We start from the raw sequence: 13,658 nt of genomic DNA on the forward strand, positions 1-13,658 counted from the left end.
TCATTTCCAAAAGAAAACACAAACCCTGGGTTAAGCACCCGGAACCCCTGGAATCTCATGATTGGAGATTGCGATGGCTTGTAACACTATTAACAGCTGCAGATAAAACATGAAGTGAGAAACAGTGTTTTGATGTTTGCAGCCTTCTGTTAAAAGTCCTTCAGCTTTATCAGTTTCACTGAAATGTACTTTAGGGAAGACAATAAAATAATCATGGTTATGTGAATGCTACAGGAGCACACAATTTAGTACCGGGTAAACAAATTAATTTCCCAAGATAATAGAAAAGGATGGTGACAACTGGAAATTGCAGAGTTTAGAAAAGATGAGAGACAAAGTGCGAGACTGGTTACACTATGCTCAGATTAAAGAAGTGTTTAAAAACGACAAAAAGTTAGGATTCCAAGTGGAAAAGTCAAAGTTAGAAACTGAACTGTTAGAACCTAAGACTAAGGTACTTTCAAGAATGTATAACTTGCTGCTGAAATGGAACACACATGACGAAATGGTAAAATCAACAATGATAAAATGGGCGCAGGATATTGGGTATAATATTATGTTTGAAGATTGGGAAAGGTTGTGGACCTCTGGGCTGAACTTCACTGCATGTAATGCGTTGAAGGAAAATGTGATGAAAATGATGTATAGATGGTACATGACCCCTGTCAAACTGGCTAAAATATACCATTCGTCTGATAGCAAATGTTGGAAGTGTAAGGAAAATGAAGGAACATTTTTTCACCTCTGGTGGACCTGCCCTAGAGTGAAGGCCTTTTGGGAGAAAATATATAATGAATTAAAAAAGGTGTTTAAATACACCTTTACTAAGAAAGCAGAGGCCTTTCTCCTGGGTATTGTCGGCCAGAGTGTGTTAAAAGAGGACAGAACATTCTTTTTGTACGCAACAACAGCAGCAAGAATATTAATTGCCAAGAATTGGAAAACTCAGGAGCTACCCACTGTGGAAGAATGGCAGATGCAACTGATGGACTATATGCAACTAGCCGAGATGACCGGCAGAATTCGAGACCAGGGAGAAGAAAGGATGGAAGAAGACTGGAGGAAATTTAAGACTTATTTACAAAAATATTGTAATCTGGCTGAGTGCTGAATAGGATGCCAGTGCAGACAATTGTCTACCATTAAAATAGATTTAAAGTCGAATTATATGTCAAACCAAATTAAGATTATTAATTAAGATGAGTTAAATGATAATTTGCTTGAAAATAATTTAATAATGATGTAAGTGTATGCGGGAGGTGTGGGGGAGTCCCATGTAACAATTGAAAGATGTTAAATGGACAACGATAAGTGCTTATCTGATATATGTTTTATTTGAAAACTTTAATAAATATATTATAAAAAAAAAAAAAAAAAAATAATTTCCCAAGACTCAACTTTCATTTGTTTGTTTTAAAAGAAATGTTTCTAGCCCTCATGGCAAGGAGCATATTATGTATAAATGCCTGCTGAAATCTCGGGAGGCAGAAAGGTGTCTGGAAAAGATTTCAAGTACTTGGGGGGCAAGTTTTCCATTATCTCACATAGATATCCCAATAACTAAACAAAATCTGAATTATGCATAACTAATAAAATGGCTAAAAAAGGGAAAGTAAGCAGATTTTCTCTCCTTGCATAAACTTAGGTAAGTCACAAGGTCCAGCTGATTTTGGTACACAATGTCAGCTGCCATTATGCAAAGAAAAGGTATGGAGCCCCCACAGCCACAAAAAACAATCCTCTTATCTCAGTTTCCCCACTAACAGGGTATGCTCAATCTTGTCTTTAAGAGAAAAAGAAGAAAAAAAGCCACAGAGATTCCTCACCTTTCAATCCTTTTTCCCCCTCTGTCTTCTTTCCTCTTTCGCTCTCTCTCTAGTTCTTGCAGAGTTATTTTTTCCAGTTTTCTCTGATTTACAGCAGTATCACTGAAATGATTAGTAGTATCAGACGTCACCTGTTTAAAAATCAAAGAAGTACAAATTGTAGTACCGCTCACTCAAGCATGCAAAATCTACAAGGTCTCCAGAGCCAATTTCAAGATCTCAAATAGAACACAGGGAGCCTTAACAGCATCGGGACATTCCCTAAACCACTTTGGCTCAACTATCTCCATACCAGAAAGAAGGCCTTTGCTATGCAGTCCAACACAGATGACATAGGGGTGGCAGGGAGACTCATGCTCAGGTAAAGGAAGTTGTGCTACTGAGAAATAACTGCTTGTGATTGTAACCCAGCATGAACACAAACACTTCCCACCTGGTCCCTATGCCACACTGCAAGCTTCTATTTTTGGAGCTGGGGGTTGGAATTATAAAGGCAGTTTAAAGGTTCAGTTGGGATAGGGTGTAAACAGAATACAGGTGTCATGTGAAGGTACCCATGGGATATCCCTAAGGCTCTGAAAACCAGCTGTTATCTGCCCTCAATTTTAAAATGAGAATTGGGCATCTTTCAAACCTCTCCCATATTAAAAACCACAGTGCTGAAAATGAAAAGAACTAAAAGGTGTCCGTGTAACTAGGCTACATACATTTAATAAAATCAAATCCAAGTAATCCAAGAGGTGATCACAGTGAAATTATTTTCAAAGCTGCAATTGTATACCCATTAAAGACCAAACATGGAAATAATGCTGAAAGATATTCCATTTAGGGAGCCCCAGAAAAATGCATATTTTTAAGGAAGTTGTGATTTACTCTCAGTAATCATTCAAAGTTTCTGTATATGGAAGCAGATGCCCCATATAAAGAAGACCAAACCTGTCAAAACCATATGGCAGCAAGGGGGAAGGTGAATTGTGCTCTTCAGTTCTGCTCCAGTGAGTTGTGAGACCCCTTGCAACAGCATGGAAGTGGGTATAGGAGGTTGTAGGAGAGATAGGAAAACATCTCTTCACCTCCTCTTCCATTAGTGCTGGCTTCTGCAAGACTCTTCCACAAACGGAAGGACTCCTGTTTCCTAAAGAATGTGGCTTCCAGAGGTTGTTGAATTGCAGCTCCCATCAACTTTGAGCCAATATGGCTAATGGTCAAGGATGACAAAAGCTGTAGCCCAGCAGCCTTGGAGATCCACAGGTTCCCCATCCCTGGCACAACACAAAAACTCTGGTGCCACCTGAAAGGGTGGCAGATTAATTGTGGAACATGACTCCCACCATCAGATGCATGAAAAATTTAATTCAGCAAATCCTTTCATGGGACTAGATTCCACATCACTAGGCACTTCCTCCTATGGTAGAAAATAGTTCATAATGCCTATGCCAAAATAAAACTGCCAGCCTTTCAGGTGGCATAAGACTTGGCAGTTTTTACAGCAATAGACTAAAAATAGCTACTCCTAAGCAATACTTCTTACCTTGATGTAACATGCAAGAGCTTTTCCATCATCCCCTTTAAACACCAGCTTCATTCCCTTAAATGTCTCCATAGCTTTTGAACAAGATGTGGACTCCTGGTACTGGACAAAAGCTTCAAATGTCCGCAGGTTCAAAAGGGAACGCAAAGTCAAATTATTCATGCGTCCTCCCACCACTTCTTCTCTATAAGGGTCAAGCATAGGGATATCTATGTTCTTGATCTTCCCAAAATTTTCAAACACTGCTCTCAAGATATCTTCCCTTGGTGATTCACTACCTGAGCCTTTCACTGCAAACCATTTGCATGGCAGTCCTTCCAAATAGATGCAACCAGGACTATCCTTGCTTTGCTCTGCTAAGTCTTCCTCTGGCAATTCTCTAGTGGGTTCCAACTCCTGAGGAGCTGGCGGATTGGAAGGTGGCTCCATGACAACCACTTGCAAATCATCTTTGAAGCCACTGAGGTTTATCATCTTGCCATGAAGCTTCTCCTTCAGCCTACAAAACACGCGATTGGTGTCTGCCTCTCCCTCACACAGAATGAAACCCTTAGTGTTCTTGGTAACCTTAACACTGGCGAACCGGTCTGGACAAACCATTTTCTTCAGCTTTTCAATCACTTCCCACTTTGGGACTATGTAGGTAGGTCCGGTGGGTTCTGGAAGCACTATACAGATTGTCATTTTTACTATTGGCATAAGATAGAGTCGATGAAAAGCACAGAACTCCATAGTTTCTGAGGTATCATATACTACAGTGTGATTCATGATGTCCAGAGGTCCTTTAGAAAAACAATTAAAGAGGAGCAGTTATGATAAAGAGCAAATAAAGAATGCTCCTTTATATTCTACATAGTTACTAGGGTCAGCTGCTTGCACCATGCAAACAGTGCAAGGTGACATTAAACACAGCTGTCATTCATACCACGCCTCTTTCAAGCTGGACCTGTGTTTTCCAAATTTCTGACAAGTACACTATTTTCTGAATTAAAATTAGAGGCACATTTAGACCTAAAACTGTTTGCTCTTGCAGAATGACCCTATCTTTGCAAATTTACTTTGAATGAAGGGCCTTTTATTTCAATGGAGCTCACTGCGATTGCAACCTTGCTTGTTTGCTGTTTTAAAGGTTATCTTCTAAAAGCACAAAATATCTTTAAAATGATATACAGTCATCTTAGAAATGGCATACAATCATCCTAAAGTGTTGGTAGGGAAGAGATATAATACACACTGTGAGGAGTGTTAAATACAACACACAGTCCCAATAGGATCTCTTATTGAACTACGGAAGAGTCTGAAATTAAATCCAAACTCCCAGCAAAACGCACACCCATGAAAAACTATGCAGATACAAAAAAAGCATTTGCAGCTGAAATGCACACCACTCCTGGATAAATCACTAAGCATGTCACAGAATGCCAACCAAGAACCAATTTGAAAGAAACCCAGTAAGATAACCAAGAAGCCAAGTAAGATAAAATACACACTCGTGGCACATTGCAAACTATGTTTACCCAGAAATGAATTCCACTGGTCTTACTCCCTAGCAAGTGTAATCAGGACTACACCCTTCAAGCTCTAATAGCCATGAAAGAATTGCAGCTAATGTATCCAAGCTCTCTTTAAAATTAAAATTGAACTGATGGGGTAATGGTATAAAAATATTTTAACGAAGTCTAAAACAAACTACACAAAAACTGCTTTCTGAAACTTTACACATCTACAAATATCTATAAACACAGCTTAGTAATTCTAGCAAATGGGTACTTTAGGAAAAGTCTCTAGACTTAACTAAGCTATTTCCAATACATGAGAACATGTAAACTGCACAAGTCAAACATTCTTTTCTGTTAAAAATAAAATGACTATTGCTTTTAAAGAGCATCTGCAGTAATCAAAAACCATTCTGTCTTCTTAGACAACCCACAATCAAGTCAAGCAATGCAGTTTCTGTGTTACATGGATGAACTAGTTTCCATTAACATGGCAAATAAATGCTTCCACAATTCACTCACAACTATGTCAAGTTTCAAGGCAAGATACACATACTGTATATGTGTATTTACTGCTTCATTTATAACAAAGGTCAAGTGCATAAGAGGTCTACACTCCAAGTTTAGTTTAACATAACTTAGGGAAATCTGTTCCTCACACTCCATGCTATAATTAATTACACACCTTGGAATGCAGTTTACTTCGAAAGGCAATATAATCCAGTCAATTTTTTTATCTTGAGATTTTCTGGCTTTTCAGAGTACAAGTCATGAATTCCATTCCTCCACACTGTAGTATGTTTCCCTTCTCAGTCCTCTAGTTTGTCTTTAAGCTCTCCACTAGAAATTATGATAATCCGATTTATATAGTTTGCATTCTCTCCTAAAATGCCATAGTTCTCAACAGATTTATGTATTTTTTTGTATTCAAGTCAGAGCATAACAAAATACTCCTCAGTTTAGTCCTTCTGCTATATTAATGTGTTAGGAAAGTATACTGGCAAATCCTTGCCAGCTCTCTTCTGAGATGTCAGGGTCCAAATTGCAAGACTCAAGGGAAACTGGAGCGAATAATAAAATGCAGCTGCTGGCAAAGCCATCACCTGTTCCCATCCTTTAAAAAAACACCTTGATCACAGGTGTACACCCACATGTGCTGCTGCTTATCTTGCTTCTTAATAAACATCCCAGTAAAATACATATACCCAATGAAGTTCAAACACAACGCTGAAATGGGCTATATAATGTCCTTTGCCATACTTCAAAACAACAATAACCAGAAAGATCCTATCTTAAAAATTAAAATCACACAAAAGAGAATTGGAGTGTAGCACATATAACTAACTTCTTGATAGCCTGGTAAGTGTCCAATGATGCTGGAAAAAACCTCAACTACAGTAGCAGGCTCATCTGCCTGTATCTTGGTTCCCTTTGGTAAACTTGGACTGTTAAGACAGTCCCACAAACAGAAGAGGAAGTTTTATGAAGCAATTCAAAAAGAAATTTGTTCCTATCTTCAATAATACTGCATGATGGTAGACACCGGAGAGGAATTTATGGCTGAGCAGAAGATTATAGTGAAAGCTATATACAACCTGCACCATAATGGTCCAGCTGCAACCACATTCAGACTGCATGGTGATGCAACTGACCTTTTAGCGGTTAGCAGTAGACTTGCACTAGTACTGTCATGCTGCAGTGTGGGTTGTAACACAATTCAACCCCTTCTTCCTAAACACAGGCATCCTATTTTGCTTCTATCTTCACAGTCCCTTCTCCAGAATCTGTCCACCCAACTCTGTGCAACTTCAAGGATGGCATACTGTTTTTACATAACTGTACTTTATATTACTTTAGCCTTAGAAAAAGACAAGACAGAAACACCCTGATGCTCCTCTTCCTCCTAACCACCCTTCTCATCCCTTACACAGGGACCCATCACTGTCAAAATATCATTACATTTGTTGATGTGATAGGATGACATGATGCCCTTTCTTCTGCAAGCAGGAAGAGTATTCTCAGCAAATGTACCCTGCTTGTGGCAGGCCATCTGTGGAAAGGCTTGCTTTTCACCTATTCTGAAATTATTTTGGGACCATCAAATACCTTATTATTCCAGGCTTTTAAACTGATTTTACTGGTCCTATCTACTCTGAATTTTGAGTGCTGTTCTTGTGAATTGTGCTGTTCTTAGTGTGTTTTTGTTAGTTACCTACTGAAGGATTTTAAAAGATAATAAAATTATCCAAGGAGCTATTTGGTTTTATTTTTACCCTTTTATCTCCCCAGGGTCTCGGTGAGGCAAAAAAGACTAAAACACACACTGGAAATATTGTGGGGTCATGTCAGTTAGGCCAATATTATGCCAATTTATGATCAACCAAGATCACTCTATTATGTGATCAAGCATAGTCAAGCAGAAATTTGACCCTTCTCCTCAATCCAAGCCTAACATTGGCTCTTCCTAGACCCTATCAATACTTGGAGATACCTGTTCCTGCTTCCCATAACATATAAATCCATCCCTCCCTCCTTTCAATCTAGATATGCAGTCTTCAATCATCTGCTTCCTTCAATTCATATCTAAAAGGGGGCATAGCTCCCTCTGGTGTATATGCCACAGAAAGGCACTAGAGTAAATTGTAAAACACAGTTCCCACAAATTGAGTCTATTCGGCCTCGGCCCTGTATACCCGAGTCTAAAGGGCCTCCGCCCAGTATACCTGAAGGAGCGTCTCCACCCCCATCATTCTGCCCGGACGCTGAGGTCCAGCACCAAGGACCTTCTGGCGGTTCCCTCATTGCGAGAAACAAAGCTACAGGGAACCAGGCAGAGGGCCTTCTCGGTAGTGGCGCCCGCCCTGTGGAACGCCCTCCCATCAGATGTCAAAGAGATAAACAACTACCTGACATTCAGAAGACATCTTAAGGCAGCCCTGTTCAGGGAAGTTTTTAATGTGTGACATTTTTGTGTATTTTTGGTCTCTGTGGAAGCCGCCCAGAGTGGCTGGGGAAACCCAGCCAGATGGGCGAGGTACAAATAAAATAAAATAATAATAAATCATCATCATCATCATCTCATCCATAAAATGAGACCTCCACTACCCTCAGCTTTCAATACTGGACTTCACAACACCTCTTCTTCCTCATCCACATATATGTTCCCCTTAGATAAGCTGCTTCCTAAGCCCACCCCCAAATAACACCTTCCCCCAGGTATTGCCCTATGTACAAAAATAGAAAGCTGAGCTCTTTTTCCTTCAGTCCACCCTGAAGCATTTCCACATTACATATATGTGACCCAAACACTTCTAATCAGTGGGCCTCTCAGTACATCCTCATCTTGCAGCACACGCACCCAAACATACACACACTGCACATGTGGTCCTTCTCACATACAACTCCAATAACACATGCAGAGGCAAACACACCCTACACAGCCAAGCCCAAGTCATGAGCAGGCTTCAACTATTTCCCTAGGCCCAAACGGCTTTCTTGCTCCAAAGAGCTTTCTTGCTCTTCTTTCATACAGCAACAAGTCCCTCTTTAAATTATACACAGTAATGATGCCATAGACCACTCCACAGGTCCTCAGCTTCCTGCACCCCAGCACCACAGAGCTGACAGACCCTAAAGTTATTCAACGTGCTTTTTCTCCCCCCCCCAACGCCCATGACTCCTTGAGCCAATTCAGAAAGCAGCACAGTCCATTCCAGAGGCCTCTAATCCCCACAGCCCAATCCCAATAATGTCTCACACCCCACAGAGTGCTGGCCCACTCCACTCTCCTGTGGCTTGCACATTGATCCTTCTTTCACACCTCTAGGGCAACAAATAACCCTCTCTACTGCCACGGCCCACTCATCTCCTTAAGGAAAGGCCTTTGCTGCAATTGTGGTGTAGTGGCTGTACAGTGTGAAGACTAGAGCTGGGGAGACCAGAGTTCAAATCCCCACGCAGCCATGTAGCTCACTGGGTGGTCATGGGACAATCTTCCAGTCTAACTTGCTTCAGAGCTGTTGTGGGGATAAAACGGGAGCCAAGTGAATGCCACCCTGAGTTGGATGAAGAGCCATAAATGCCATAAATAGTCTCCCACAACCCAGCCCCACACAGAGCTTTCCTCACACGGTCCAGAGAGAGCTGTACCTTGCAAACCCTTCTTGCCCAAGAAAGGGCTTCCAGAGCCTATAAAGACCCCCCCACATAAACCCACTCAGCGAACCAGACCCCTGTGTCAGGCAACCATCCACACGCAGAGCCTTGCTTATGTCCCACAGAGTGCTAACCCCATTATACTTTCCACTATCCCCTTTCTTCCATCCCATAGGGTTCCTTTACCCATACAAACACCACCGCAGGCAAACCCTCTCCACTGCTAAGGAAGATGCTTCTTTCCTTGCCCCAACCTTACCCAACACAGCCAATATTCTCTAGAATGTGTGAGGAAAGCTATGATGCCCTCTACTTCCTCACCACAGGCTTTCCCCTAACTCCATGCAGCTGCCCACACTGCCACTCGCCACCTGCAGCCCAGCCCCGCTCCATGAGGGAGCAGCCCATGGGTTCCTGCAACCCACAGGGAGATTTCCTGGCACAAGCCACAGAGCCCCTCGTGCCCACCTTCTACCCCACTACAGGGACTTTTCTGAAGCCATGTAGACAACCAACACCCCCACCCCAACAGGGATAGTTCCCCTGTTCCTGCAACCCTGCAGAGCTGAAAATCCCCTCTTGCTTTTCAAACACAACCCAGTACTTAGTCCCAGGCACCTTCAGACCTTGCTTATGCCTCACAGAGAGCCAACACTTAGCACCCCTTCTTCCACTCCCACAGGGCTCAGTGATGCCAGCCCTTCCCACTCGTCCTGCTTCTTCCCCCAGGCAAGCTGCCCCCCCAGCCTTCTTTGAACACCCCAGAGAGCACCTCTGGCAGCCATGCCTCATGCCCCCTTCTTCTGCCAAAACAGGGGTTTGCCCCACCCACCCCTGCATCCCCAACTAGCACCCAGCCCTTCAGCACCACTAGGACCCATGGGTGTAGCCAGGGTTTGTTAGGGGAAACAGGCTTCACGTTACGGGGGCAGGCTTCATGTTGGGGGGCAGAACCCCACGTAGTTATTTCTATTTACTTGCTGGGTGGCAATTTGCCCCTGTCCCTCTTAGCTATGCCCATGCTAAGACCTCAGCCACCCCCTGCAGCCCTAGAACTATTTCCCCAAGCCATGCAGCCCCACAAGCACCCTAGCCACCCACCCCCTGCACCCCTAGACCACTCCCAAGCCATGCAGTCACGCCACCCACCCCCTAAAGCCCTAGACCACCCCCAAGCCCCCTGCACCCCTAGACCACCCCCCAAGCCATGCACCCTAGCCACCCACCCCCTGCACCCCTAGACCACTCCCAAGCCATGCAGTCAGGCCACCTACCCCCTAAAGCCCTAGGCCACCCCCAAGCCCCCTGCACCCCTAGACATGCACCCTAGCCACCCACCCCCTGCACCCGTAGACCACTCCCAAGCCATGCAGTCAGGTCACCCAACCCCTAAAGCCCTAGACCACCCCAAGCCCCCTGCACCCCTAGACCACCCCCCAAGCCATGCACCCTAGCCATCCACCCCCTGCACCCCTAGACCACTCCCAAGCCATGCACCCTAGCCATCCACCCCCTGCACCCCTAGACCACTCCCAAGCCATGCACCCTAGCCATCCACCCCCTGCACCCCTAGACCACTCCCAAGCCATGCACCCTAGCCATCCACCCCCTGCACCCCTAGACCACTCCCAAGCCATGCAGTCAGGCCACCTACCCCCTAAAGCCCTAGGCCACCCCCAAGCCCCCTGCACCCCTAGACATGCACCCTAGCCACCCACCCCCTGCACCCGTAGACCACTCCCAAGCCATGCAGTCAGGTCACCCAACCCCTAAAGCCCTAGACCACCCCAAGCCCCCTGCACCCCTAGACCACCCCCCAAGCCATGCACCCTAGCCACCCACCCCCTGCACCCCTAGACCACTCCCAAGCCATGCAGTCAGGCCACCTACCCCCTAAAGCCCTAGGCCACCCCCAAGCCCCCTGCACCCCTAGACATGCACCCTAGCCACCCACCCCCTGCACCCCTAGACCACTCCCAAGCCATGCAGTCAGGCCACCCAACCCCTAAAGCCCTAGACCACCCCCAAGCCCCCTGCACCCCTAGACCACCCCCCAAGCCATGCACCCTAGCCACCCACCCCCTGCACCCCTAGACCACTCCCAAGCCATGCGGTCAGGCCACCCACCCCCTAAAGCCCTAGACCACCCCCAAGCCATGCGGTCAGGCCACCCACCCCCTAAAGCCCTAGACCACCCCCAAGCCCCCTGCACCCCTAGACCACCCCCCAAGCCATGCACCCTAGCCACCCACCCCCTGCACCCCTAGACCACTCCCAAGCCATGCAGTCAGGCCACCTACCCCCTAAAGCCCTAGGCCACCCCCAAGCCCCCTGCACCCCTAGACATGCACCCTAGCCATCCACCCCCTGCACCCCTAGACCACCCCCAAGCCATGCGGTCAGGCCACCCACCCCCTAAAGCCCTAGACCACCCCCAAGCCCCCTGCACCCCTAGACCACCCCCCAAGCCATGCACCCTAGCCACCCACCCCCTGCACCCCTAGACCACTCCCAAGCCATGCAGTCAGGCCACCCACCCCCTAAAGCCCTAGACCACCCCCCAAGCCATGCAGCCTAGCCACCCAACCCCTAAAGCCCTAGACCACTCCCAAGCCATGCAGTCAGGCCACCCAACCCCTAAAGCCCTAGACCACCCCCCAAGCCCCCTGCACCCCTAGACCACCCCCCCAAGCCATGCACCCTAGCCACCCACCCCCTGCACCCCTAGACCACTCCCAAGCCATGCGGTCAGGCCACCCACCCCCTAAAGCCCTAGACCACCCCCCAAGCCACCCACCCCCTGCACCCCTAGACCACCCCCCAAGCCATGCACCCTAGCCACCCACCCCCTGCACCCCTAGACCACTCCCAAGCCATGCGGTCAGGCCACCCACCCCCTAAAGCCCTAGACCACCCCCAAGCCATGCGGTCAGGCCACCCACCCCCTAAAGCCCTAGACCACCCCCAAGCCCCCTGCACCCCTAGACCACCCCCCAAGCCATGCACCCTAGCCACCCACCCCCTGCACCCCTAGACCACTCCCAAGCCATGCAGTCAGGCCACCCAACCCCTAAAGCCCTAGACCACCCCCAAGCCCCCTGCACCCCTAGACCACCCCCCAAGCCATGCACCCTAGCCACCCACCCCCTGCACCCCTAGACCACTCCCAAGCCATGCAGTCAGGCCACCCACCCCCTAAAGCCCTAGACCACCCCCCAAGCCATGCAGCCTAGCCACCCAACCCCTAAAGCCCTAGACCACTCCCAAGCCATGCAGTCAGGCCACCCAACCCCTAAAGCCCTAGACCACCCCCCAAGCCCCCTGCACCCCTAGACCACCCCCCCAAGCCATGCACCCTAGCCACCCACCCCCTGCACCCCTAGACCACTCCCAAGCCATGCGGTCAGGCCACCCACCCCCTAAAGCCCTAGACCACCCCCTAAGCCACCCACCCCCTGCACCCCTAGACCACCCCCCAAGCCATGCACCCTAGCCACCCACCCCCTGCACCCCTAACCACTCCCAAGCCATGCAGTCAGGCCACCCACCCCCTAAAGCCCTAGACCACCCCCAAGCCACCCACCCCCTGCACCCCTAGACCACCCCCCAAGCCATGCAGCCTAGCCACCCAACCCCTAAAGCCCTAGACCACTCCCAAGCCATGCGGTCAGGCCACCCACCCCCTAAAGCCCTAGACCACCCCCCAAGCCACCCACCCCCTGCACCCCTAGACCACCCCAGCGGGCGGCGGCAGGGGACCAAGACCGTCCACGGCTTCCTAGGGACGATTCCGGCCAGCAGGCCTCCCTCCCCCAACCACGCCGACGACCCCGGCCCACCTCCCCCTTCTTCCCCGCCCCACAGGTGCTCCCGGCGAAGCCCACAGCTACAGCCCCGAAACCCTATCCGCGGCAAAACCCACCCCCGGGGGCAGAGGCCGGCCAGCGCTCCCCCATAGTCCATCCAGCCCCATTCCCCCCCCCGCCGCCTCTTCGCCCCCTCCCTCTCCGGCCCCCTCCCTGCCTCCCAGGGCAGGCCTCGAAGGGCGACTGCCGAGCCGCCCGCTCCGCTGTATGGCGTCCCCCACCAGCATCCCTCCCGACCCTTCTCCCGGGGAGAGGCCTAGTCGCTGGCGGAGGGCGAAGCCGGACCCGCGGCTGGCTTCCCCCTCTTACCGGAGGCCTCCACCGCCTCTCCCGCCGCCGCCGCCGCCCCCAAACCGGCTACTCGCGGCCTCTTGCTCGGGCCTCCCCGGGGCAGAGCGCGCCGGGCCCCGCTGCCCGCGGGGGAACTGGGGAACCTTTGCTTGCCGGAGCCCCGGAGCCTCCTTCTTCTTCTCCTCCTTCTCCTCCTCGCTTGTCAAAGGGACGTTGCCTCGCCGCTGGAAAGCCGAGCGAAGCCAGGAGCCCCTCGGACGCCCAGCGCTGATTGCTATTTATTGCCCGCAGGTAGAGGTGTCCCACCCACCCACTCAGTTTCCGTGCGGACCCGATCCTATGCTGCGCTCGCGAGTAAAAGCCCCCTCCGAGGGCTGCTACTCACTTGCAATAATAATTAAAGGTTGCTACGTGCCCTTTTTTTTTTTTAAAGGGGGAGTAACAAATTGAGACAAATTGCATTTATTCGCTTTGAATAGCCGGCGCAAAGTCC

At 48.6% G+C, this 13,658-nt stretch overlaps 1 protein-coding gene across 2 annotated transcripts in view; it reads right to left on the minus strand.

Annotated features, from left to right (window-relative positions):
* LOC310754150 (A-kinase anchor protein 17B-like) overlaps positions 1-13,418 on the minus strand; it is a 30,224-nt gene extending 16,806 nt beyond the window's left edge. Inside the window, exons 1-3 of one of the 2 annotated variants that reach the window (XM_083595704.1) lie at positions 13,184-13,418; positions 3,358-4,139; positions 1,827-1,957 (exon numbers count right to left, since the gene is read on the minus strand). In XM_083595704.1, the coding sequence (XP_083451830.1) occupies positions 1,827-1,957; positions 3,358-4,125 (899 nt within the window). In that variant the 5' untranslated portion in view covers positions 4,126-4,139; positions 13,184-13,418. Of the gene's footprint in view, positions 1-1,826; positions 1,958-3,357; positions 4,140-12,930; positions 13,007-13,183 lie in introns of those variants that run through there. The other variant, XM_083595703.1, reaches the window with a different exon arrangement.
* Between the last annotated feature and the right edge of the window lie 240 nt (positions 13,419-13,658).

This window comes from Podarcis filfolensis, assembly GCF_964270895.1.
Source record: "Podarcis filfolensis genome assembly, chromosome: Z".
Classification (NCBI taxonomy): domain Eukaryota; kingdom Metazoa; phylum Chordata; class Lepidosauria; order Squamata; family Lacertidae; genus Podarcis; species Podarcis filfolensis.